The 26605-nt window shown below is 44.7% G+C and overlaps 1 protein-coding gene across 4 annotated transcripts in view; it reads left to right on the forward strand.

Moving 5' to 3' along the window:
• Window positions 1–530: 530 nt before the first annotated feature.
• Window positions 531–26605, forward strand: part of SLCO5A1 (solute carrier organic anion transporter family member 5A1) — a 127506-nt gene continuing 101431 nt past the window's right edge. For 2 of the 4 annotated variants that reach the window (XM_059901792.1, XM_059901796.1), the window contains exons 1-2: window positions 531–715; window positions 2362–3757. In XM_059901792.1, coding sequence (XP_059757775.1) covers window positions 2860–3757 — 898 coding nt within the window. In that variant the 5' untranslated portion in view covers window positions 531–715; window positions 2362–2859. Of the gene's footprint in view, window positions 716–1173; window positions 1391–2361; window positions 3758–26605 lie in introns of all 4 variants that reach the window. The other 2 variants (XM_059901794.1, XM_059901795.1) reach the window with 2 other exon arrangements.

Genomic DNA, 26605 nt, shown 5'->3' on the forward strand with positions numbered 1-26605 from the left:
GAGCCCTCTGCCCCATCCCTGCAATCACCCTGCGACTCACCTACCTACTTCCTCTCAGCACCATGCCCTGGTGCCTTTGCACATGCCTTTCCTGCTGCCTGGAAATGAAGATCTAATCGGTTAATAATGCATATTAGGTTCTCCAGTGTCACCCTGATAGAATTTACCACGTTGTTTTAGGCTACTTACAGGGGTATGTCTTCCACAAGACAGAGGTTTCCTCAGTGCAGGGATCTGTCCTGTTCATCTTTGGTCCCCAGAACTTACTATGGTTTCTGAGACATGGTGGGTGTCCACGGCACAGAATAAACGAACAGAAACAATGTCCTTATTCCGAGTGGGCTCTCTACCTGAGCAGCTGACTTTTCTGGAGACCCGCTCCCCCTGGCTCCTCGCGTTCCCCCGCCTCTCAGGTGATGGGCAGCCGGGCGGCTCGCTGCCTTCCGGCTGGGCTGGGCTGGGCGGTTGCCCGCGCGCCTGCGCCCTCTGCTGCTCCTCTCAGGGCGCGTCTGTGCGCGTGTGTCCGGAGAGGCTACGGAGACAGGCGAGGGGTGGGGGGAAGAGTTCAGCCTGAGTCACAGACTTCATTCACTGATTCCCGGCGGCTGGACCGAGGCTGCCTGCCGAGGGGGCTCCCAACTACTCTCGCACCTCCACGGTCCCCACCTCCCGCCGTTCCACTCTCAGCCAAACAGACGGACCGGCTGACTCACGAGTGAGTAGCGGCGGCTCGTGCGCCCCGGCAGCGCGGCGAGCTGTCCCCGGCGGTCCGGTCCTCCTGCGGGTGGTGTGTGTCTGTGTGCGCGCGCGCGCGCGCGCAGGAGGTGTTCCCCGGGGCGCCACGCCGGCCCCGAGAGCCGCCGGCCGGGGTCCGTGTGCCCTTCCGAGGCTGCGCTGCGCTGCGGGTGCCCGCTCCGTAGGGGCTCGGACGCCCCCGGCGCGGGGAGCGAGTTTGCCGGGATTCCCCGGCTCGGTGCGCGGCAGCCGGTGGGGTTCCCCGGGAAGGCGCCTGGGCAAGGAGGCGGCGGGGAAGCCCCGGCTGTGAGTGGCTGGCGGGCCGGGAATCTGGGAGCGGGGCTGGCACAGCAGAGCCGAGGGAGACGCCGGAGCGGCCGCCCCTGGAGCCCAAGCTCTCCGCTTTTCTCCCTTACCCTTCCTCCTTTCTTTTCTCAGCAGCATCACAAAAGCGCGCGGCAGAGTGAAACCCAGTGCAGCGAAGTGCGGCTCTCTTCTCCCACCTGGTGCACATCCCCCACGGGCCGGAGGAATGGAGTGGGAGTCCCCGAGATTAGGGGCGCATGTTTACCCCGGGGACACACCTGTTTTCGGCTCGCGTTGAATTCAAGCAGGGTGCCGGATCGCGCGAGGGGGTTCCGACACAGACACGCCGGTGTGTGTGTGTGTGGTGTGTGTGTGTGTGTGCTCGCCTGCGCGCACCCGGAGCCCACGCTCGCGGACTGCGCGGGATGTAAATAGCACACCTCCCTGCCCGCCTGCGAGTGCCAAGCCGGATCCGTGGGCTCCCAGCGCGCTGTGACAACGCGCCGGCATCTCTTTGTTTGGTTGTGGCTTCCCCACCTCTCCGCAAAGCAAATTGATTTTCTGTTTCGCTTGACACAGCGCGCTGGGACTTCGTGTGGGCCGCAGCCTCGAACGCCCCTGGTATTTGTAATTGAATAGTTCTCCCCGGCGGCTGGGGGCAGGGGTGTTATTTTTAGTGTTGGGAATAAAGAGGCAAGCACGCTGACCTTTTTGCTGCTGCCTTGGGCTTTGAATACGTGTCTCTGATGGAGAAGACGGATTCACATCCAGTCGCGCACACGTGCCTGCGCACAATTGTGTACACACATTTCTACACACCTAGCTCCCCCCCCCCCCTTTCTTTTCTTTTTAAAAATCGGGAGTGGGAGTGCACAGTGTTTGTAAAACAAAAAGCAAAACCAAAACCAAAAAACTTTCCTTTGTTCTTTTGGGCCTTTTCTATTTTGAGTAACGGAGTAGGAGTGCCAAAAGGTTGCAATTAGTTCACTAGAATAAAAGACACTGTCTCTGAGTCAGAGCTGCCAGGTTGATATTTATTAACATATAAAAGCAGATGCGCTGTTTAAGGCAAAAGGGGCGGGGCGGGGGCAGGTCCACGGTAGACAATGAGGGAGGGTCTCTGCCGACCGCCTGCTGCTTGCTGTTCCGGCACTAGAGGCTGCAGCCTGCAGCCGCCTCCTCCTCCAGGGCTTCGCTCCTCTTTCGTCCCTCGGTCTCACTTGGGACCTTCCGAGTGACCCAGCGCTGTCCCCCGGGGCGCCGGGACGCCGGTCCCAGCCGGAGCCGCCCTTCGCTGACCGCCCTCTCTCTGCTTTGCAGGTTGGCAGCTTTGCGCCCGAGGGTGTCGCGAGCCGAGGCGACGAGGGCAGAGCGCCTCTGGCCCAGCCAGCCGGGCGGGATGCGGCGCGGGCTGCAGCGCTAACCGCCCCCACGCTGGGCACTGGGCGTACGCGCTCCGGGCTGCAGGGGGAGCGGCGGCGGCGGCGGCGGCGGCGGCGGAGGGGATGCGCCCGGGACGCGCAAGGCTCCTGCCGCGAGCTGCCAACCCGAGGTGGACCCTAAGGGCTCATCGCAGGACCGCGCGGACCCCTGACCTCCGGGGCACGCGGCTGCGGAGCCTCGGGGCCGCGTCTGCGGTCAGGATGCCCTGGGCACCTCCCTGCTGGTGAGGATGCCCTACTGCGCGGCTCCGCATCCCCAGCCCCGGTCCCTGGTGGGCACGACTGCCTGGGCCCGGCTTCCGCCCCTCCTGCCGGTGGATGAAAAGCGCCGGAGTCCCTGAGTGCGATCGGCGATCGAATCTGAATTCTAAGAGCCATGGAAGGAGGCACTGGGCTGCAGCCCCAGGCGGGAGAGCAGCTGGAAGCCAGCGCCAGAGTAGGAGCGGTCCAAGAGAAGTGCGAACCCGAGACCTTTAGGTCCAAGAGTTTACCCGCCCTGAACAGCGCCTCCTGCAGGCCAGACCTGAATCCCGCCGGAGAAGACTCCAAGCCCGCCTCCGGCCATCAGGAGTTGAAGCCAGGCCCTGGCCCGCGGGCCCCCAGCCCCTCCGCCCCGTCTACTTCGGCAGAGACGGCAGGGCTGGTGGAAAGTCACCACAGGGTGGAAATCGGCAAACCCATTTCGGTGTCCTCCACTTTGGCCATGCTCCAGGGCAGAAGGTGTCTCTATGTGGTCCTCACCGATTCCCGGTGTTTCCTGGTTTGCATGTGCTTTCTGACCTTCATCCAGGCGTTAATGGTCTCCGGGTACCTGAGCAGTGTCATCACCACCATCGAAAGGCGCTACAGCCTGAAGAGTTCCGAGTCGGGGCTGCTGGTCAGCTGCTTTGACATCGGGAGCTTGGTGGTGGTAGTGTTCGTCAGCTACTTTGGTGGCCGGGGGCGGCGGCCCCTGTGGCTGGCCGTGGGGGGACTCCTCATCGCCCTGGGGGCCGCCCTCTTCGCTTTACCTCACTTCATCTCGCCCCCCTACCAGATCCAAGAGCTGAACGCCTCGGCGTCCAACTACGGCCTGTGTCAGAATGGCAACTCCTCGGCCACGGCGGAGCCTCCCACCTGCCTCAAGGACTCGGGGGGGAACAGTCACTGGGTCTACGTGGCTTTATTCGTTTGCGCGCAGATTCTCATTGGAATGGGCTCCACACCTATTTATACCCTGGGACCAACCTACTTAGACGACAATGTCAAGAAAGAAAACGCATCCTTGTACCTAGGTAAGACTTTACTCTCTGATAAGCTTGGACTCAAAAATCAAAAGGAAGCACTTTCACATTTTACTGGATGTTGTATATTGTATATAATATATGGCGTTATATCTTATGTATATGCATTAAGCTTCAGTTTATTTTTTGTTTTCTTTTTCTTTTTTTTGCCTTAGTGTGGTGTGTTTTCTGTTTGGGAAAGAATCCAATAGCTGAGCGTTCTTTGAACTAATTTTCAGACTCGCACTTGTCTTTTCCCAAGTAATACAAACTTTTAACTGTGGGGTGCTTCTCTCTGTTGCTGCCTATCTTTGGAAAAGCTCGAATTTATCAAGCTTATCTTCTCAAAGCTGTCCTTCTAGAAGGGTCAGGAAGGAATAGAAGTAACTGGTGTGTGGAATAAGGTTATTTACTACTTTCATCCACTGCTGCTTCTCATTTCTGCCCCCAAGAGTGGAGTTAGTGGAGAACCTAGACTACATGAAACACACTTTATTGACTTCATCTCTGTATTTATTACGTATCATGTGCGTCACTATTTAAAAAAAAACTTGAGTGATACCGAATGACTAGATTATCTTTATACAGAAGCAACATCACAGGTTGTAAAGTTTATCCAAAACGATTTTTGTTGTTGGTTTGAAGACCCTCAGTTACATGATATTGGGGGAAACATCATTACTATTTTCTGAGAAGCAGTACCCTAGGACAGTGAAAGGGCAGTGAAAGTGATACTCAACGAAGAGGGCTATGCTTTTTGCTCAGTATGGCTGCTGTCCCCAGAATCGGTTACAGAGGGTGTCTGAGCCACTTACAGTCCCCAGTAACTGGCCCAAATGCATCAGGACAAGAGTTTTATAATTTGTTTTTATTATTAAATGTAAGAGAAAGAAATCTCTATTCAGGCAGAGAGGAATAGCTTGCTTGTTACTTTGCCTCCATGTTTTCTAACATTTGTTATGACAAATTTTCAAACATCCAGGAAAGTTGAAACAATAGTACAATGAACATCAGTATATCCACCACCTAGACTCAATAATTGTTCACTTTATCCTATTTACTTTATCAGTTTGTGTGTGTGTATAGAAATATATATATTTTGGGTGGGAGGTTAAGCCCTTTGAAAGTAATTGTAGAAACCTTTAGGCTTCAGCACGTATCTTCTGAAAATAAGGACATTCTTTTACATAACTCAGGAGCTTAAAACATCCTAAGAAAGTTAATAAGCGTTCCATATGATCATCAAATTCCAGTCCATATTCAAATTTCCTTAATTGTCCACTCAGAGTCTTTTTTAGCTATATACATTTTCTTTTTTAAAAAATTTTATTACTGATATTTATTTTTTTAAAGTAATTTTAATTAATTCATTAATTAATTTATTGGCTGCGTCGGGTCTTTGTTGCTATACGCGGGCTTTCTCTAGTTGCGGTGAGCGGGGGCTACTCTTCGTTGTGGTGCACGGGCTTCTCATTGTGGTGACTTCTCTTGTTGCCGAGCATGGGCTCTAGGCGCGTGGGCTTCAGTAGTTGTGGCACGTGGGCTCAGTAGTTGTGGCTCGCGGGCTGTAGAGCACAGGCTCTGTAGTTGTGGCGCACGGGCTTAGTTGCTCTGCTGCATGTGGGATCTTCCCGGACCAGGGATCTACCCTGTGTCCCGTGCATTGGCAGGCGGATTCTTAACCACTGAGCCACCAGGGAAGTCTGCTACATACATTTTCAAACCAGGAGCCAGCTGAGATTCATTTATACATTGCATTTGGCTGTTTGCCTTCTTAGCATTTGCTAAACTAGAACAGTGCCTCAACTTTTTTCTTTCTCTACCACATAGACTTTTTGAAGTGACAAGGCTAGTTGATTTGTGGAATGTTCCACATTCTAGATTTATCTGATTATTTCCTCGTGGTGTCACTTACCTTGTTCCTCCATTCCCTATATTTCTTGTAAACTGGAAGTTCAGTCTAAAGGTGTAATTCGATTCAGATGAAACGTTTTCGGCCAGACTACTTCATAGGTGACACTCCGTGTTTTCTATCAGATGCATCTGGCCATTCATTAGTGTTGCTGAGTTTAATCACTTAGTTGCGTGGGTGATTGCTAGGTCTTTCCATTGCTAACATACATTTCTCCCTTTGAAAATAATCAGCAATTTTCAGAGTGACACCTTGACTCTGTAAATATCCCAGTTGTTTTCTTTATTCTTACTGATCTTTTCCTCCATTTACTTTGAAAACTCAGGTCTCCCTTCCATCCCGCTTCTAGGTACCATTGACACAAATCTGCTTCATGAAAAACACAGGCAGAGCCCCACGCAAAGAGAGAACATCCACTAGTAAGAGCCCTGAGATTTAACTTTTCTGGTAGTGGTTGCCCATCAAGAATGAAAAGAGCAAGTACGTATTCTGTGTTGAGCGCGGTGCTCCTTATGGGAAGACCGAAAATGAGACACAATCCCAGCAACTGAGGTGCCTTCAACGTAATGAAGAAATATTTCCAGTTTAAGGTAACAAGTGAAGTGACATGTGAAAGGGGAAGAAAGTTCTACAAATGGGATTTACTCCCTTCCCCCTCCTCCACCTACCACCTCCTCCTCCTCTCCTTCTTTAGATGTTGACTAATAATTGTTTTTCTTGGAAAACATTTTGATGAATGCCTTAGGGCACATTCTTTGGGAAACTCATGAGAATTCTGCTTTGTATTACATGGCTCTCAGTAAAAGCTCGAGTGGTTTGAGTACCAGGAATCTTACCTGTATTCTTTTATTTAATATTCTTAATGGCCTTATGAGATGGGAATTGTTTTCCCTTTTGAGATGGGAATTGTTTATGAATGAGGAAACTAAGGCTCAGAGAATTTAAGTGGCTTGCTTATGGGCGTCAAACCCACGCCTGTCTGACCCCAGAGACCTTGAACTTCCCTCCACCCCGCATGCTTTTTGGCAGGAGGATCTGAAAGTCAACTGAAACCAAAAGATGGGCCACGTTCAGTAGAGTTCTGAATATGGTGCAGAAGGATGCAGAACTGGCCTAAAGTCATCAAAACAAGACCATTCTTTAGACCTTTTAAAGCAGCTTTTACAGGTTACCTCCATACAAATTCAAATCAGGGAGACTGCTATATTCTTAGAACATGAGCAGCGTTAACCTATTATCACGTGGGATTTTTCCTAATAAATAACTGGTTATATATCTTTGTTATTTTCTGCAAAACTGTTCTTCTATATTACCTTGTCCACTCTCCACCCTTTTCTTAACTTTTTGGTCAGTCTTTCTAAGTGATGACAACCACAGAAGAAGAAGAAGGGGGAAAAAAAGCAGGTAGCAGATTAGTAATTGCAGGCAGGAACAAATATCTGAATTAAAATAGAAACCATTGAAATGGAATGTAAATGTATACCTTAATCTTTTGAAAGTTCCGGTGTTAACATTCTGGCAGCTTTCAGTGTAGAAGAGATGTGGTCATAGATGAGATCCAGCGGTCTTTGCACCCATTCAATGCCCTAACTCCTTCTGCAAGGAGAGAGGTTCAGCGTTGACCCGGAGCATAGAGAAAGCTTTGTAGTTATGAAAAAGTAAGGTTAGCAAGTGCACCATGGTTTGTAATTGTATCTCAAGGAGAGAGAGAAAGTGTGACCTTTTGCAGGGCAAGAAATTCATGAACCAAACAGGGAAGCAAGAGAGAATGGCTAACCAGGTGGGAAAAGGAAGAAAAAGGATGCTTTTCTAGAATAGAAAGCCACAACTCCGATTGGGTGATTTTCAGGATAGGTGAGGATTGGCAATGGGCCAGCCGTTGGCCAAGAGGTGTGGGGACAGCCACCCCACCTCCCTGGTGTGTCCCCTGTCACTTCACACCCCAGAGAAGGGTCGGAGTTGGGACAGTGCCTTAGAAAGAGCACCGGCCGAGGCCGATCTGTATTTTCGTCTGGCTCTACCAGTGACTGGTCAGGAGACAGATCTGATCGTAGACAAATCCCTTAACTTCTCCCAGCCTCTGTCTCCACCTGGGGACTGTTACATTTGTTTCCCGCACGGTAATATCTTGAGGAGCAAATGGGATTACATGTGGGTAAAGCACTGTGCCAGCTGGAAGCGGCAGCACTTTGCTGTGTTAGAAGCGAATCCAGACTCATCCTGGAGACTGGACAGAGTGAGGAGCCGAAGATATTCTACTCCATCTGAGCAGCAAAACCTTTAAACGCATCTCTTTACAATTGGGAAAGAGGAAAGAAGCATTATGTAGGAAATTAAAACTTTGTATGGGAAATCACTCCTTAGACATTGTACAGGACAATTTTTTTTTACAGTTTGAATATTTAGTTGCCCATGCTTTTAAAAAAATATAGAATATTGGCTTTATTCCTTGTATTGTACAATATATCTTTGTAGTTTATTTTATACATAATAGTTTGCACCTCTTAATCCCCTACCTCTGTATTGCCCCCCACTTCCCTTTCCCCACTGGTAACCACTAATTTGTTTGTTTGTTTGTTTTTTTAATTGAACCATCTTTTTCCCTTTATTTATTTATTTATTTATTTATGGCTGTGTTGGGTCCTCGTTTCTGTGCGAGGGCTTTCTGTAGTTGTGGCAAGCAGGGGCCACTCTTCATCGCGGTGCGCGGGCCTCTCACTGTCGCGGCCTCTCTTGTTGCGGAGCACAGGCTCCAGACGCGCAGGCTCAGTAGTTGTGGCTCACGGGCCCAGTTGCTCCGCGGCATGTGGGATCTTCCCAGACCAGGGCTCGAACCCGTGTCCCCTGCATTGGCAGGCAGATTCTAAACCACTGCGCCACCAGGGAAGCCTAATTTGTTCTTTACATCTGTGAGTCTGTTACTTTTTTTGTTATATTCAACTGGTTTGTTGCTTCTTTAGATTCCATATATAAGTGATATCATACAGTATTTTTGTCTTTTTCTCTCTGACTTATTTCACTTAGGATAATACCCTCCAAGCCCATCCACGTTGCTGCAAATGGCAAAATTTTGTTTTTCTTATGACTGAGTAATATTCCATTGTGTATATGTATCTATATATCTATATATCTCACATCTTCTTTATCCGTTCATCTGTTGATGGACACTTAGGTTACTTCCGTATCTTGGCAATTGTAAATAATGCTGCTATGAACATTGGGGTATATGTATCTTTTCAAATTAGTGGTTTTGTTTCTTTTTGATATATACCCAGGAGTGGGATTGCTGGATCATATGGTAGTTCTATTTTTAGTAATTTGAGAAACCTCCATACTGTTTTCCACAGTGTCGGCACCAACTTACATTCCCACCAACAGCGTAGAAGTGTTTCCTTTTCTCTGTACAGGAAAATCTTGATCAGTGTTTCGGCAATGTTATATTCTGATTAATTGCATTTTCTGAGACCCCAAGGTTTTACTACCAAAACTTTCTGCCTGTCGACCTTTGACAACCATCTTTCTTTAATGTAGGAACATTTATATAATATATTTGCATCTAGTGTGATGTAACAAAAGCTCTTTTGAAGTCTGAGGGCCTATGTGTCCTAGCTTCACGACTGTGGGTTTTCATTTGTCCGCATATTCTGTGCAGGATGTTGGTGAGCAAGAACTGGTCCCAAATTATGAATAAATTAAAAAAAAATCAGAGGTAATTACTGTTCTTTTAAAGTAAGTTCCTGATGACTTATTCTTTTTTTTTTTTGACATTTCCTCAGTCTTTTAAAAGTAGAATGAGCTTGAAATTAGTTGAGTTCTATTTCATCAAGATTTTGTAGTCGTACAAACATATTTATGTGTGTATATGACTGTCTATCTCTCCATCTATCTGGCATACATTGCTCTTTCTGAGTATGAAAACCCTTAAACATATCTTTTTTTTTTTTTTTTGGGTTGCGCCCCGTGGCTTGTGGGATCTTAGTTCCCCGACCAGGCGACTTGAAAGCGCCCAGCTGTGAAAGTGCCCAGTCCTAACCACTGGACCACTAGAGAATTCCCTAAACATATCTTTTTTATATGTAATTAGAAAAAAGAAAAGAAGTCACTTCTTCAAAACATTGTCTAGAAAATCTTGATTGGCTTTTAGCAATGTTTTATAGAACAATCTATATCTAAATAAGATTTTATATTCATAAAAACAATGAAAGATACACATACGTATCTTTCAACTCAGTGTTCCCTAGAACCATATAACCAAGTGTATCTGAGACTTTGACAAGTGAGGGCGTTATTCATCTTGAGCAACAAGCCAGCTAGGGTAGGTGGTCAGGGGCGGTCCAGCCTTCGATGGTGCCAGCTTCCTCTCTCTTCCTGCCCAGCCCTTCTTAGCAGAGGCTGCTGCACCCCAGGCATCACAGCCTGTCCCTTAGAGAAGGAGGAAGTGGAGGAGGGGATGTGTCACTGGCCAGAATGGAGTCCCCGGCCTCTCCTAGCTAACAGGACTTCTGGGAAGGCGCGTTTTAGATTTTCCAGTCTGTGTGGGAGAGGAAGGCAAGTAAGATGAGGGTGGAGTTGAGCACTGAGTGGCCTCTAGTTACACTTTTGCCTCAGTAGCCAGAGATTTCAGGCCTTCCCCCTCACCCCCCGCCACTATTAATAAACTATCCTAAGTGGAGTGTAGCATGAGCTCTCCAGATCTTTTTGTTGGCATTTTGAAAGGCCTTAATAAATAGCACCCTTTCACTCGAGTTCTGAGCTAATCGAGAAATAAGTCAAAGGAGTAAACACATGGGAGCCAAAGTATCACTTTTTAGAACTGATAGAAGTGAGCTTGAAAATGTAGCTCATATCTTTGTGCAAATGGACCTTCTAATAATCGCAGTATTTTTAAAAATTAATTAATTAATTAATTAAGTTTTGGCTGCATTGGGTCTTTGTTGCTGTGCACGGGCTTTTCTCTAGTTGCGGCGAGCAGGGGCTACTCTTTGTTGCGGTGCGCGGGCTTCTCACTGCGGTGGCTTCTCTTGTCGCGGAGAATGGGCTCTAGGCATGCGGGCTTCAGTAGTTGTGGCGCGCAGGCTCAGTAGCTGTGGCGCACGGGCTTAGTTGCTCCGCGGCATGTGGGATCTTCCTGGACCAGGGCTTGAACCCGTGTCCCCTGCATTGGCAGGCGGATTCTTAACCACTGTGCCACCAGGGAAGCCCCATAATCGCAGTATTAAATAGAGTTACCCATCCAGCCGCCGGCAATGCTGGACCTCAACAGGGTGGCAGCCCTGGGTCTCCCCACGTGACCTGTGGTCGAGGGGTGTGTGTGCAAGACTTGTGCTGAAAAGGAGCAGGGGAGAATTTTTGCACCCCGTGTGCACACTCACCTCCAAGAGGCAAAGAGGAGGAGATGAATTGAGCATCCCAGTTTATTTTCAGATTAATCTGTCGCGTTAATCCCCTTCTGCTTTCCCAGGGAGGAGCAGTGATGGGGGCGTGAGGCGGGTCAAGAGAGGAAAGATCATGTGAATATACACTCTCTTCTGAGACTGCTAACTGGGTATTTATTCTGCTTTAATTTTGCTCATCTTGTTTACAAGGTGTTCATCTTTGTAAGCCACATACAGTCCCTTTTGGGAAGTAGGTTCTGTACAAATCATGAATAAATAAAAAAAATAATCTCCGCTGGAAACGAATATGAGGGAGCGTGACCGTTAAGGGGTTTGAGGCAGTGATCCAGGGCGTGTGGAGGAATTATTGGGATGGAGGAGGGCTGCGTGTCGGTGGCTTGGCAGCTCCTCACTAGGATGATGGTGAGTTTCACATATACCTGGGACACTTCATCTGTGTCCGAATGAGTACATCTTCTGTACCCTTGACAGGTCCTGCATTTATATCAGCTCCCTGGTGGTCACCTTTGGCCTCTAAGACAAACTCGTCAGTCTAAGATGCTGACAGATAAGCCAACTTCAGATTCTAGCTGAAAAGCAGAAGGGTCTCCTGCATCATCACTGTGGAAAAGGCAGTGGGGGGACAGTGATTTATTCAGCTCCCCTGCAAATAACAGATAATAGCCTTGTTAGAAGTATTTATGATACACCTTTAACATTGCTATGGATTCTGTTATATATGTGGTTCTGTCCTTCTGAAACTTTAAGGTGTGTATGTGAATCACCAGGGTATCTTTTCAAAATGCCTATTCTGCTTCTGGAAGTCTGGGGCGGGGCCTGGGATCCTGCATTTCTAATATGCTCCCAGGTGAGGCCAGAGCTGCTGGTCGAAGGGTCACGTTTTGAGCAACAAGAGTCTAAAGACCATGGATCTTTGACTTTTCTGATTTGTGGAGAGTTTCTCTCTGGGCTCGGGGTTGGATCCACTGTTGGCAAAACCAGCTGCTGATTGAGCTTTATCTTATCGGGAAGAACCCTTCCGTCTCTTACTGCATGTGCAAAAGCAAGATGTCAGTTTTGGGTGTTCCATAAGCTGCAGCGACTTTTCTGAATTCCATCGTGATCACTGTTGAGTCCACCGAGAGAGTGGCTTGGGACAAAAGATGTTCATTTTGCTATTAACCAAAGGAAGCACCACTTTCTTTTTCCTCTCACCACCCTGGAGGCTCTGGGCTGATGGGTTTCTCTCTGTTGGTGGAACTCTACACATTAGAGGTAAGTCTGTGAGCTCTGCAAACCCAGGTGAGCTCACCTTATAAGGCCCTTTGGTGGGGGAAAAGCAAACAAACCCACACACTTGGCTCTGCTTTTTTTAAAAAAATAAATTTAGTTATTTATTTATTTTCGGTTGTGTTGGGTCTGTTGCTGCGCGTGGGCTTTCTCTAATTGTGGCGAGCGGGGGCTGCTCTTCATTGTGGTGCGTGGGCTTCTCATTGCGGTGGCTTCTCTTGTTGCAGAGCACAGACTCTAGGCACATGGGCTTCAGTAGTTGTGGCACGTGGGCTCAGTAGTTGTGGCTCGTGGGCTCTAGAGCACAGGCTCAGTAGTTGTGGCGCACGGGCTTAGCTGCTCCACAGCATGTGGGATCTTCCTGGACCAGGGCTCGAACCCGTGTCCCCTGCATTGGCAGGTGGATTCTTAACCACTGCACCACTAGGGAAGCCCTTGGGCATCATTTTAAAAAGAAGGAATAGAGATTTTGGAAAAGAAAAATGGAGGCAAAATGGATTTTAGAGTAGGCATTCTAGGAATGAAGGCTTCAGAGAGAAGTGAAGGTGGAGAAACATTACCTGGGCGTTTAGATGGTTCTCTTGTGTCTTTTGGGGGAAATATTCAGAAATAGAGACTGTGTGTCCATGCTGATGTGTTCTGCTGTGTTGGATACTTCTGCCAAATCTGGTGCTCTCACCCTGTGTTTTCCGTCTCCCTGATCTAGAGAAAAGAGATAAGGATTCCACCCTATCTCCTGGGTGGTCCTCCTCGTCCAAGACCATTCTCAGTATCCAGGCTCTGTATGTTCTGAACCTCAGCTCCCGGTGGGAAACAGCATAGGTTACGGGTCATTCTAAAATGGTGGTTTTCAGCTAGAGGTAATTCCCTCCACTCGCAGTGGACACACTTGTTAATGCCTGGAGTCAACTTTGATTGTCACAATTTGAAGGGGACCTCGTGGCATTTAGTGATATTTTGGCCTATGTTGCTGCTAAACATCGTACATTGCACAGGACAGATCCCACAACAAGGAATTACCCTACAAAAGACTGTCACTAGTGATGCTCTCAACTTTTTTCATCTTAAGCATTCAAGTTACTATGTTATTTTTGTGTTTCTTTTTTTGGCAGTGCCCTGCGGCATGCGTGATCTTAGTTCCCAGACCAGGGATCGAACTTGTGCCCCCTGTGCCCCTCCGCGCGGAAGCGCGGAGCCCTAACCACTGGACCACCAGGGAATGCCCTATTTTGTGTTTCTTATATCTTGGGACTGGAAGTAGAAATCTCTAGGTCATAGAATTAGAAAGCATCGAACACTTCGATGGAGAAGACCCAGGAAGAACATGTCTTTGTAAATAGGAAAGCCTTCTAGCAAACAGATAGGAAATACAGATTAACTGTGCATTACTCATTGCTACATATTACCCAGTAGATAGCATAGTATCTATACAATATTGTTTTCTTAGTAGATCATGGGAGATACTGTAGTGTGCCATGGTAGATTATTTTTAGTGGGTGTAAAAATATGAAGGGTTTCATGGTTTTTATTGTGACTTCACTTCCCATCAGCTTAAAAGTTTTTTTTTTTTTTTTGGCTACATCACATGGCTTGTGGGATCTTAGTTCCCCAGACAGAGATGGAACCCAGGCCCTTGGCAGTGAAAGCATGGAGTTCTAACCACAGGACCGCCAGGGAATTCCCTAAAAGTTTTTAACCATAGAGATTTTTTAGACATATTTTTGGAGTTGAGACTATTGTAACCCTTGAAGAGGGAATGATGTGTGTGTGTGCGTGACATGTATGTACTAAGGGGAGTGGTATGTCATTTCCCCCTTTTATCTGAGCTCTGTTTCAGTGGCGATGGTAAAAGAAAACATCAAGATGAGGAATTCTGGCAAACTATAAAGCAGTTAATCAGCATTTTAAAGCAGAGCTCACCAGCTAAATAATTGGACCTCAAGAGGAGACGTAGGGTAGATTTAATGAGGGATTTAAGACCTAGAATTTCTCTTAAAAATAAATGAGAGCTTAATTAAATCAAAAGAAAAAGCCTTTGGTATGGTTTCATACATGGGGTCTAACAAGGGCTATTTTTAACAGCAAATATTTTTGAATGTTTAATGTATGGCAGACATTGTGCTGAATGCTTTATCATCCTATTTTATCCTCAGAACTCTATGTGGCAGGTACATTTTCCCCCCTTTTTTTTATTGTGGTAAAAAACACATAACATTAAAATTACTCTCAACCATTTTAACTGTACCATTTAGTAGTGTTCAGTATATTCCCACTGTTGTGCACTAGATCTCTAATTTTATTTTTCATCTTACAGCACTGAAACTTTATACCCACTAAACACTAATTTCCCCTCTCCTCAGCCCTTGGCAACCACCTTTCTACTTTCTGTTTCTGTGGTTTTGACTACTTTAGATACTTACATAAGTAGAATTACGCAGTATTTGTTCCTTTGTGACTGGCTTAGTTCACTCAGCATAATGTCCTTGAGGTTCATCTATGTTGTAGCATGTGACAGAATTCCTTCTTTTTCAAGGTTGCATAATATTACACAGTATGTTTATACCATATTTTAAAATCCATTCATCTGTGGATGGACACTTGGGCTGCTTCCACTTCTTGGCTATTGTGAATAATGCTGCTATGAACGTGGGTGTGCAAATATCTCTTTGAGATCCTGATTTAAATACTTTTGGATATATACCCAGAAACGGGATTGCTGGATCATCTGGTGGCTCTGTTTTTCATTTTTTGAGGAACATCCATACTGTTTTCCATAGTGGCTACACCATTTTACATTCCCATCAATAGTGTATAAGGGTTTGAACTTCTTTGCATCCTCACCAACACTTGTTATTTTCTGTTCTTTTGATAGTGGCCATCCTGATGAGTGTGAGGTGATATCTCATTGTAGTTTTGATCTGCATTTCCCTAATGATTAGTGATGTTGAACATCTTTGCATGTGCTTATTGGTCATTTGTATATCTTTGGAGAAATGTCTATTTAAGCCCAGTGCCATTTTTTAATCAGATTACTTTTTGTTATTGTTGACCTGTAGAAGGTCTTCATTTATTCTGGATATCAAACTCTTATCAGATATATGATTTGCAATTATTTTTCTCCCATTCTGTAGGCTGCCTTCTCACTCTGTTGATTGTTTCTTTTAATGTGCAGAAGTTTTTAAGTTTGGTGTAGTCTCATTTGTCTGTTTTTTATTTTGTTGTCTGCTTTTGGTGTCATATCCAAGAAATCATTGCCAAATCCAATGTCTTGAAGTTTTTCCCCTATGTTTTCCTCTAGGTAGTTTTAGACCTTACATTTAGGTCTTTAATGCAATTTGGGTTAATTTTTGTGTACGGTGTAAGGTAAGGGTCCAACTTCACTCTTCTGCATGTGGATATCCAGTTTCCAAAATCATTTGCTGAAGAGGCTATCCTTTTCCCGTTGTGTAGTCTTGGCTTCCTGGTTGAAAATCAGCAGCTACTTTCATTTTTCACATTTTATAGATGAGAAAATCAAGGTTAAGTAATGTGCTCAAGTTCATCTGAAAGGTGACAAAACCAGCACTCAAGATCAGTGTTCAAGGCCTGAGCTCTAACTGTTGACATTAGGGAGAGGGGAGGGGAGGAAAACGTTTATAAATTTCTGGTATGACTTTGGCTCAGTTTCTTAATTTTAGTATGTATGAAGGAGAGGAGGCGGCAAGATTAGTGGTTTCTTAGATTCCTGTCATCTCTTCAGTTCTTTAGTTCTGTGCCTTGTTCATCCTGACTGGATATGATCTTGTTCTGGAACTTGGGACTCAGGTCTGGAGAGGAGTTGTAACCTGTTCTGTTTTCCTTGAGCCATCGGAAGTGAGTCTCTTGGGCACTTCCTCCACACCCTGGTGGCTTGAGTGATGTCACCATGTGACAGTTGTCCCCAGGGAGTCAGACATTCCTTTTACTCCTTTTCCAGGCAGCTGTGTATTACCTGACAGTAAATTCAGACTCTTCTTCCCCTTCTGGGAGTTATGATGGCTTTTGAAACTGTCACCCTGCAAAAATGCTAATCCCTGTTACCTAATATAACCTAGAAAGGCAGGTGCAGGTTACTCTTGCTTAAAAGTAAAAACCATAGTCATGTAATTAATATTTTCAGCAGGATGAAATTACATAATTTGCAAGTGTCTGAAACTGAGTTGTGCAGTTCCTGAGTTTCTAGCATGTGAGAGTTCTTAGCTATAATACTTCAATAATAATAATAATGATGATGATTATAGGTTTTGGTCTTATTAGGTGTTTTCCTAATTTTTTGGCCTTCAGTTCTTATGAAGGACATAGAAGTTTTAAGAGGCTTTTTTAAAAAAAGAATGTCTATATGTGTATAACTGAGTCACTTTGCTGTACAGCAGAGATTGGTACAACATTGTAAATCAACTATATTTCATTAAAAAAAAAGATGCTTTTTTTTTTAGTGAGAAGAGGGGAGAAATTTAAGTGAACAAGATTGTATAGTGAATTCTAGGCCTAGCATTCTGGCTGTAAATCAGCTTCTGATCAATGTATAAAGATGGACCAACAATCCTGGTTTGCAAAGTGTCTGTATTATTGGGTGAAATATATTTGCTGGTATTTTGTCTAGAAATATGCTTATGTCCCTGGTGTTTAATTTCAGCTGGAAGGTAAACCTTTCCTGATTTGAACTGCATTTTAATGGCTTTCCTTTAGGTGGAGGGCGGCAGCAACCTTTAACAAGATGCAAAAATCTTCCTGAGATAAATCTGAAAAGTTTCCTACGAGAAAGACTTGACTAAAAAATATATCTCGGAATAATAATTCTGAAATTTAGTTTTGCTGGTATTTAAGATGTCTCTAGTTATTTCATCCTTGTGAAACTTTCAAAAGAAATTAGTTTTCATTTCTTTAATTAGGATTGATGGAAGGCAGTGGTGGCTAAATGCAAGAACGGAAGAGAGATGGATGTGCTACCTTCCAGTTGCTGGATTCAGTTTTTTGGGTGTGCAGATACATTCTTTCTTTCATTTTAGGTTCTAGAGCCATTGTTGTTAGGGAGAGGCCTGGGGACCCTCACATGGATTCTCACTGGACACTTGTTTATTCACTTATATGTCATCTCGTACCACTTTGGGAATGACTAATTTAGGACTTAAACCTTCCAGGTCATCCAGTCTTGTAGAAATGGTAAACCACATATAGGGACCAATTTGTAATTTGACACAAATTCATCTGTAATTACTGATATAACTTTGACTAAGTTACATAACCTTTCAGGACCTCAGTTTCTTCTTCTGTAAAATAATCCAGTTTGACCACACCAGACGACTTCTAATCTAATCTATAATTACTTTTTTTTAAAAAAAAAAAGCTTAATTGGGGATTGGAGCACTGGAAGAGGAGAGTCACTATATACTGTATACTGTATTTCTAAAACTAACCCTAAAAATGACTCCTGTTCCTCAAGGAACTTACAATCTAGTTTGACTACTTGTTTAGCACCATCTATTCTGGACGATTGAAGATGATCTGTGAGCTGTGTGACCTCTAGTAAGTCACTTGACACCTCTGGGTTTCAGTTTTCGAATTTGTAAATTGATGGAATTGAATTAGAGCATCTCGAAGGGTCTTCCTGGACTCTACTTTCTGATTTCTTCTGGGCCTACTGTGGCGTAGATCCGGAAGTTAGCATATTCAAGGCAGTTCAATCTTGTGGTTAAGATCTTGTGGTTAAGAGTGTGGCCACTGGCACCCAGGCTGCCTGGATTCGAATCCCAGCTCTGCCAGGGTGTAACCTGGGGCAGGTTCTGTGGCCTCTCTCTGCTTGATCCCACCTCTGTTAACACTTGGATCATTGTGAGCTAGTTGTGAGTTAATGTGTGCGATGCACTTAAAATGGGACCTGGCCTGGCACATGGTTAAATACTCAAAGTGAGCTGTCATTATTAAAAACAAATTTCATCCTGTTTGGGAAGAGAGTGGTGTTCGTTTTCGTCGTAACTGGCAGGGCACAGCTTCTCTTGTGGCTTTTCTGAACAGGTTGCCTGCACTCACTGCCCCTGCTCAGGTCACCGTGTGTTAGGCTGGCCCTGAGCCGGTGGGAAGAGGCATGTAGTTCCGTTACATCAGGGTTGTTCTTGGCTGGGCAGCGCCTCTCCTGGGGGCATGCATCTCCTCTCCCAACCCCCATAGTGATGCCTGGACTCTGTGCTTCACTGGGTCTGGAGGGTAATCTCCCCTACGAAGTAAAGAGTGACCCCAGGGAGAAAGAAGACAAAGCTTTCAGGTTATTAATAGCTTCCAGACGAGATGCTCTTGCTATGGGCTTCAGATAATTATGACGTGAGCTGTTGGCTATAATCAAGTTTAATTGCTAAGGAGCACAGGGAGGGAGCCCGAAACACACATGCTCATGGGCTGTCTTTGTGCTTTTTCTGTCCTATTCTAGACTTAAAAATCTCTGATCAAGTCTCCAGCCAGCAAGTTCTGGTAACTCCAGAGCCTTTTGTGGTTCTTGGAGTGGGTCTGTGACTCTCCTGGGTAGTCCACTTCCTCATGTCTTGGCTCATGTGGTTTATTATAGACGGGAAGGTGGGATGGATTGTGTAAAAGTGCAGAGAGATAATACCCGGGAAATACAGAAGTGGGCCTGTTTGCTCACCTCCTCTTATGGAGGGCGATCTATGATCACGTGAAAGTGTGTGTGTGTGTGTGTGTGTGTGTGTGTGTATGTATTAGACTTGGAGGTGTAGAAGAAAAAACACAGGAGTTGCTTTATACTGTCTCCCAGAAATATGACGTTACCTTGCTACTGCTAGAGTAGGAATGTTTGCATTTCTTCTACTCCGTATTTTTTCATGATCAAATGATATTTTATAGATTATTATCAAAACCTCTTCCTTCTCTCTCTCTCCGTAGTGAGTTTATTGCCTGGGGCGCCGCATTCAGAGTTTGCTTGCACAAAGAAAGGAAGCAGAGGCCTAATGAATTGATTTTTCTGTATTTAATTACACTTACAAAAGATTTTGCCTAAAAAGTTGAAAAGGGGTGATGTCCGAAGTAAAGTTTGGATTCATATCAATGAACCATGTGACTCATGCAAATAATGGTCGAGTTATCAGTATTTGTTATTATTTGGGTTTCTTCTGTCTTTAGGAACTGGCATCAGTTCCTTCTCTATCCACTTTTAAGGCTTTTGGCTACAATAACACCTGGCAAGTGTCTCAGAAAATCTCTGCAGGCTCCACTTCCTACCCTGAATTGTCAACCAGCCTGCTTTGCCCGGGTGCCTCCCATTTATGCTCACTGCCTGGCACCTTGTTTCTTTCAATCTGCTTGGCCCCTGTGGATTTCAGTGGACCGTTTCCTTGGATCTTCATTATGACTCTACCAGGATGCTGAGCTTTCACTCTCTTGGCTCTTTACTGCGGCTTGGCCCGTTCCACTGTGTACAGAGTGCCTACTCCAGCTCTCAAAACCTCCGCTGGGGTCTGGGGCACTGGACTCCCTTATCCTGGTGTGGAGTTACGACATTTAAGCCACAAACAGGTGTTCCACTGTACAAGGCTATAACCCTCGGGAGGGGTTATCTCATGTCTGTAGGTGGTGAACTCACTGGGTAGGCATAGGCCAGTGTTAACGAGGCTTGTGAATATAAGTTACCATTCTGTGTTCCATAATGCACTGTTCTCTTTCTAAAAGGGCCAGGTATTTTATCGCTGATTTTATTACCTAATTTGCTATGATTTGCTCTCTCTTTGTATTCTTCTCTTATTAGAGATATTTGCTGAAATATTTTGTGTAAATATAATTTGAAAAATTCACTGTTTTTTTTTTTAAATTGCCATTGTGTTAACAGGCTCAGTAACTGATTTCCCTTATGACTCCATACAATCTAAACCTGCTGTTGTGATTAAATGTCACTTCTCCAGGTATAGGACAAATAGGTCAAAGTCTGTGTTAACAAAGTATTACTAGCCCCAAATGGATGAGTTTCTAATTTCATTATTGTTCAAATCAGATTTTAAGTGACCAGTTTAGTCATTTCGACATTATTATTGTATTTTTATCGATTTAATTTCCAGAATTTCTCCTTCCTAGATAGTCCTTTTGGTTTCCTATAAATTATTTAGGTTAGAATAAACTCATGATATTTTATTCATTAACCTGCCTTCCGTATTCAAGTTTCCATTAAATGTGCTTTTCTTTCTTTCCCGCAAAGGGTTCTTTTACTATCGGTTTTGTGAGGTTTTTTTTTTTTTTTTGTAGCTAAATAATCTTCCTCTTATAACATGCATTTTTCTTTTTACTAGAGCTAGAATTTATCATGCCAGAGTTTTCGAATGAACTTTCTTTTTCCCACCTTACATCATGTACATTGTTTCTCTGTTAAATGAATAGAGTGAGTTCAAGGTTTCTACATAAATCCCCAGTGGCTTATGCTTCTGAGTTGCACAGTTGCCTGTCATGCAAAGAAACATGAGACTTTGAGACCCAGGGGCCGTCTCTTCAGCAAGTTTGATATTAATAATTTGGAATCCAGTTGTAATATTCGCTGAGGGAGGCAGCGTGGGAGCGTGGAAAGGGAGTGAAAGTGGAACCTGAGTTTTTGTGCCAGTCTTGGTCCTGCCACTTAACCACCATGTGATCTTGGGCCACCCAACTGCTCTGGTGCATCCCATTGACTTGGGAATAAGAAAGTGATAATTCTCAAAAGATCTAGAGATAATTCTTTTTTTTTAAAAAAATTCAAGTATAGTTGTTTTACAATGTTTCAGGTGTTCAGCAAAGTGATTCAGTTTCATATATATATATGTGTATGTATATATTGTTTTTCAGATTCTTTTCCACTATAGGAAAAGATTCTTTTCCACTATTACAAGATATTGAATATAGTTCCCTGCACTATACAGTAGGTCCCTGCTGTTTATCTGTTTTATATATAGTAGTATGTATCTGTTAATCCCAAATTCCAAATTTATCCCTCCCTGCCCTTTCCCCTTTGGTAACCATGTTTGTTTTCTATGTCTGTGAGTCTATTTCTGTTTTAGTAAGTAAGTTCATTTGTATCATTTTTTTAGATTCCACATATAAGGTATATCATATGATATTTGTCTTTGTCTGACTTACTTCACTTAGTATGATAATCTTTAGGTCCATCCACGTTGCTGCAAATGACATTATTTCATTCTTTTGTATGGCTGAGTAATATTCCATTATATATATATTACATAAGAATATTACATCTTCTTTATCCATTCATCTGCTGGTGGATATTTAGGTTGCTTCCATGTTTTGGCTATTACAAATAGCGCAGCTGTGAACACTGGGGTGCATGTACCTTTTCAACTTAGAGTTTTCATCTTTTCTGGATATATGCCCAGGAGTGGGATTGCTGGATCACATGGTAATTCTATTGATATTTTTAGTTTTTTAAGGAACACTCTCCATAGTGGCTACATTCCCATCAACAGTGTAGGAGGGTTTCTAAAGAGATAACTCTACTCCATGGACATTACACATTTGGCAGTAAGATGAAATGAAATAAGTGAATACCATGTCCTTTCATTCAGCAAAGTTTTATAGTCACATACTTTGTGCTAGATGCTGGAACAGAACTGCTTTCACAGGGCTTAGTCTAGGGGAGAAGACAAACAATAAACAAGTAACCAAAAAGTAATTAAAAATCATGGTAAGTGCTAAAAATAGAGGAAACCACATGGCATTGCATTTGCTGAGGAGGTACTTAAATAGAAATCAAAATCTGTAAGAGGAAACTAAGGCTTAAAGGATATTTGAAAACTGTGACATGTAAAATGTGACATCAGTCCATCATTCTAGTATCAAAACCCCAGAATAGGATTCTTAAACATGTCTGAACATCGTTATTATCAGAGAAGCATCCTTTAAAATGCAGATTCCTAGACCCACCTCTCAGGGTCTAATTTTTTTTTTTTTTCCTTGCCACAAGGCTTGTGGGATCTTAGTTCCCCGACCAGGGATTGAACCTGTGCCCCAGCAGTGAAAGCACTGAGTCCTAACCACTGGACCACCAGGGTATTCCCTCAGGGTCTGATTTAGTAGAACTCTGGTCAGACCCTAGAATCTGTTCCTTTTAAAAATTTTCCAGATGATCCTGTTGGTCTGTCAGGGTTGGAAACTATTCTCCCGGAGAGACTCTAGACAGAACTGATTGCCTTTCAAAGGAATGACTGTGGCTTGGTCTTCTTGTATCTTGCTTGCCGTCCGCCATATGTAGCTTCTTACCTCAATCTTCATTTCTGAAACTTCTGTGATATCGGGCCATGGGCCTCCCCAACACTGTTTCAGAGCTGGTGCCCATTTCCCAGCACGTGTGTTATTTGGGGGGAACTTCTGAATGCTATTGGGGAGGGAAGTGTGCTTCTGTGCATGTATTGGGATTCTAATGCATAATGTAGAATGTGGGTTGTTTTGGAAATCTGAATGCTTTTTGTAACTTTATACCTATGGGAAGCATACTGGGAATTCCATGAAAGTAAAGGTTGAGATTCCCTCCCAGCAAAATTCATTGTACTTTCCCCCTCTGTCTAGTTTTAAGATAACATATATAAATATAAATATATAAATATATATATATGTGTGTGTGTGTGTATAATTGAGTAGTTTTAAATATGGAACTAGTACTAGCTCCTACGCTGCTGGGATCCTGAGGTCTAGCAAAGCTCAATTTGAGTCTTGGGGAAAAGGAACCAAGAGCTCCTTCCTCTTTTTTTTCTGTTTCTGGCGATTTTCAGGAGAGCCAGTAGCAGTTTATTTGAGAACATAGAGTTGCCACTGGGATTTACCCATGAGAGGCTTTTTCAAAAATTTCTTTATTTCAGAAATCCTCCTGTGGTCCAAGCTATATTTTTAAAAGATTGGTTGCTTGCAGTCCAGTAGTTTAGGGGCTCATTTGGTGTGACAAATGACAAATAATCTTTTAGGACACAGCTTGTCCTGAATAATGATGCTTAGTAGTCTGGGAGTATGAACTCAAGTCATCTTCTGTGCCCAGTGATTGCTGCCTTTAGGACCACTCTCAGCCTGAATGATGACGGTCATTCTTTGGTGAGGAGTTAATACATGGTCTCTAAGTGGATTTATCTTTATAAAGCCCTGTGTGACTGTCAGGGCTTACCCTCTCCTTTCATGAAGGAGAACTCACAAACTTCAAGGTTTCTCTGGTAGGAGGACCTTCGGGTGGGGTGAGTAACTTACCAGTAGGACTCTGACATTTCTGCTCATCTTCCCCCAGGGATGTCTCATGTCTGTTTCTGTATCATTTCCACACTCATTCCAAAGTATAGGGGTGGCTGGGTGGCCTGCTGTTTGATGTGCTGATAACTGTGGAACAGACAACCCCCTTCCTTTGTTTTTTGGGCGTACTGAAAGAGGCTGCAGCTTGCAACAGGCTTGCACAAATCCTGAGAACAACAGGAAAATAAACTCACAAAATACAAGAAGCTGTAAACCTGATTGAGTTCTAAGGTATTGATTTTAGATCCTAACAAGAATGTCTTGCTTTCAGGCCTGGTTTTATCTTTTATCCCCCATCCTCTCTTGAGGATTCTAATGTCTTGGAAGTAAAAAACTCACATGTAGCAGGTCAGACGTAGTGTCTCCCTTGGTCGCCTACCTGCTTCACCAGGAGGGTGGTCTCTCGTAACTACCTCCTTTCCCTGTAATCAAGGTTCCTGTGTGTCAGGGTTCCTTCCTGGCGCCTCCCTCAGATTTCTCCCTGTCTTACTTGTCTCCCCCATACAGAGGTGAGGAGGTGAGGGTAGAACTCACCTGGCTGGTAAAATCCCTTGAGAGCTGTAGGGACAACCTCTTAGCTGGAGCTTTGGGTGCTGAAACCAAGAGACAAGCCAAAGATTCAATACGGCAGGTTCAGGAGGAGAACGGGTGAGGGAACGTGCAGAAATGTGTACATACGTCCCGTCCTCTTTCTTTGAAACTAACTATAAGAGGAGACGAAGCACTCACATCAGGTGAGAACGGTGTAATCCAGTGCGGCTCAGGCTTTTGACCTGGATTTGCAGACACGGTTTGCAGAGGGGTCCACTTGAGTGAGGGGCAGGATGGGGCTGGGCAAAAAAGGCTGAGAGGGGTACGATGCAAACAGGGAAGATGAGGAAGTGTGGAAGGCATGGTGTGGAGCTTGCAAGTCTATCAGTTTGGCAGGAAGCAAGCGTCTTCCTGGCTGAGCATGACAGCGTGTTTGGGCCAGATTGTGGAGGCCTAGAAGGCGTTGTGACTTGTAAGTGATGTTTATTATACCCCTGGCATTTTTGCATTCAATAATGCTTCCTTGATTTGGCATCTTCCAGTAAAACTTTATCAAAAATTGCCCCACTGTCCATTTTCGGTTAATGAGAAGTGAAAACAGATAAAAATGAGAGCTTATAAATTATCCTCTGGAGTCTTTTTCAATATTACAATTAACTGAGTTTTCTGCATTATTATCGGGAATATAATCAAGGGATTAATTCATAATTTATAAAGTCTTTCTTTGTGTGTATATGGATTGTGTGTGTGTGTGTGTGTATGAATATTTCTTATTTTGCAGGAAGAACTCAACCTTTGTTAGGGCTTTAGTTGTTCTAGAGTAACTGGCTTTTCTGTTATAACAGATGATAATATGACCCTCAAGTGTGCTGGGGGTAGCTGTTAAACTGATTAATTCTCGGTGGGACATTGTGTGTTAATTAGGGCTTTATCTTTATTGGAGGGAAAAGCCAGTGTGTTACCATATAGGATGATTCTAAGACTCTCAGGAAACGTGAGAAATTAGTTTATTCCCTTGTAGAATGCTCAAAGCACTGTAAGAGAATTGCTCACAACTAATAGAATTCTAGAATTTCAGGGGCTGAATTTCACTTAAAGATATTCTAGCCCAGTGGTTCTCAAACTTTAGTGAACATCAGCGTCATCTGGAAGGCTTGTTCAAACCCAGAGTGCTGTCCACTCTGGACACCCACAGCCCTCTACACCTAGTAGGTCTGGTTCAGTGGGTCCAGGGTGGGGCCTGAGAACTTCTGTCAAGCGTCTGGGTGTTGCTGATGCCTGGTCTGGTGACAATTCCTCTTATTCTATAGAACACTCTTTTCGTGGGCTTTGCTAATTGGTTCATTAGTTTATCCATTCAAGAACTATCTACTGCATTCCTCCTCTTCTCAGACAGTGTGGTAGGCGCTGAGCGATTCCCAAGACCAAGTCCTGCTCTCCGGAAGCCTCTCTTCTAGTGCAAGAGGCTGACGGTACATCATGTAACTCTAGGCAGCAATAAGGGATGTGAAGAAGAACACCAAGCAGGACATCGCAGGAGCGTGGTGGCCGGGGACGACCTCTGGGGAGACGAGCCCTCCAGGCACAGGTGCAGCAGATCTGAAGGCCTGAGGCCGGAAGGGGTTGGGGTGTTTGGGGCTCATCTTACTGGAGGAGAGGGAGCAAGAGGAGGAAGAGTGCTCAGAGAGGGAGACAGGACACCGACGAGAGTCACGCACAAAAACCTTTCTGTTATCAAATAAGTTTGGGAAACACTGCCATTAAATGTTTTTTGGTTTTTGGTTATTGTTGTGTGTTGTTTTTTTTTTTTTTAATTTTTGGCCACGCCTTGCGGCATGCGGGATCCTAGTTCCCTGGCCAGGGATTGAACCCGGGCCCCCTGCAGTGGAAGAACGGAGTCTTAACCACTGGACCACCAGGGAAGGCCCCCTAAACGTTTTTCTTTATTGAAGAATTTCTTAAAGCCTTCACTCTGCCGATGTCCATTAGAAATCTCCAGGAGAGGACTAAGGCATCTAGTCTCTCTAAAACTTGGATGACCAAGAAAACTTTTAACTCCACAGTCATCTCAGAGGCTGGTCTTCTTTGAAACCCATTTGGGAAACCTTGTTCTAGTGAATCTGTCTCCCTCATTTTCCATCTAAGGAAACCAAGGACCAGAGAAATGAAATGACTTGTCCTAAATCATGAAGCTTGGGGCAACATGGGGTACTGGAAAGGAGTTTGGAGGGGAACCCTGGATGTGAGACTTGACTCTAGCACATTGTTTGTGGGGGGCCTGGGCACATAGCCCAAACTCTGTGGGTCTTAGTTTCCTCTCTTAAAATGAGGGGGCTGGGACTTCCCTGGTGGTGCAGTGGTTAAGACTCTGCACTCCCAATGCAGGGGGCCTGGGTTCAATCCCTAGTCAGGGAACTAGATCCCACATGCATGCCGCAACTAAGAGTTCACGTGCCACAACTAAGGAGCTGGTAAGCTGCA

The sequence above is a fragment of the Balaenoptera ricei genome, chromosome 17 (assembly GCF_028023285.1).
Source record: "Balaenoptera ricei isolate mBalRic1 chromosome 17, mBalRic1.hap2, whole genome shotgun sequence".
Lineage (NCBI taxonomy): Eukaryota > Metazoa > Chordata > Mammalia > Artiodactyla > Balaenopteridae > Balaenoptera > Balaenoptera ricei.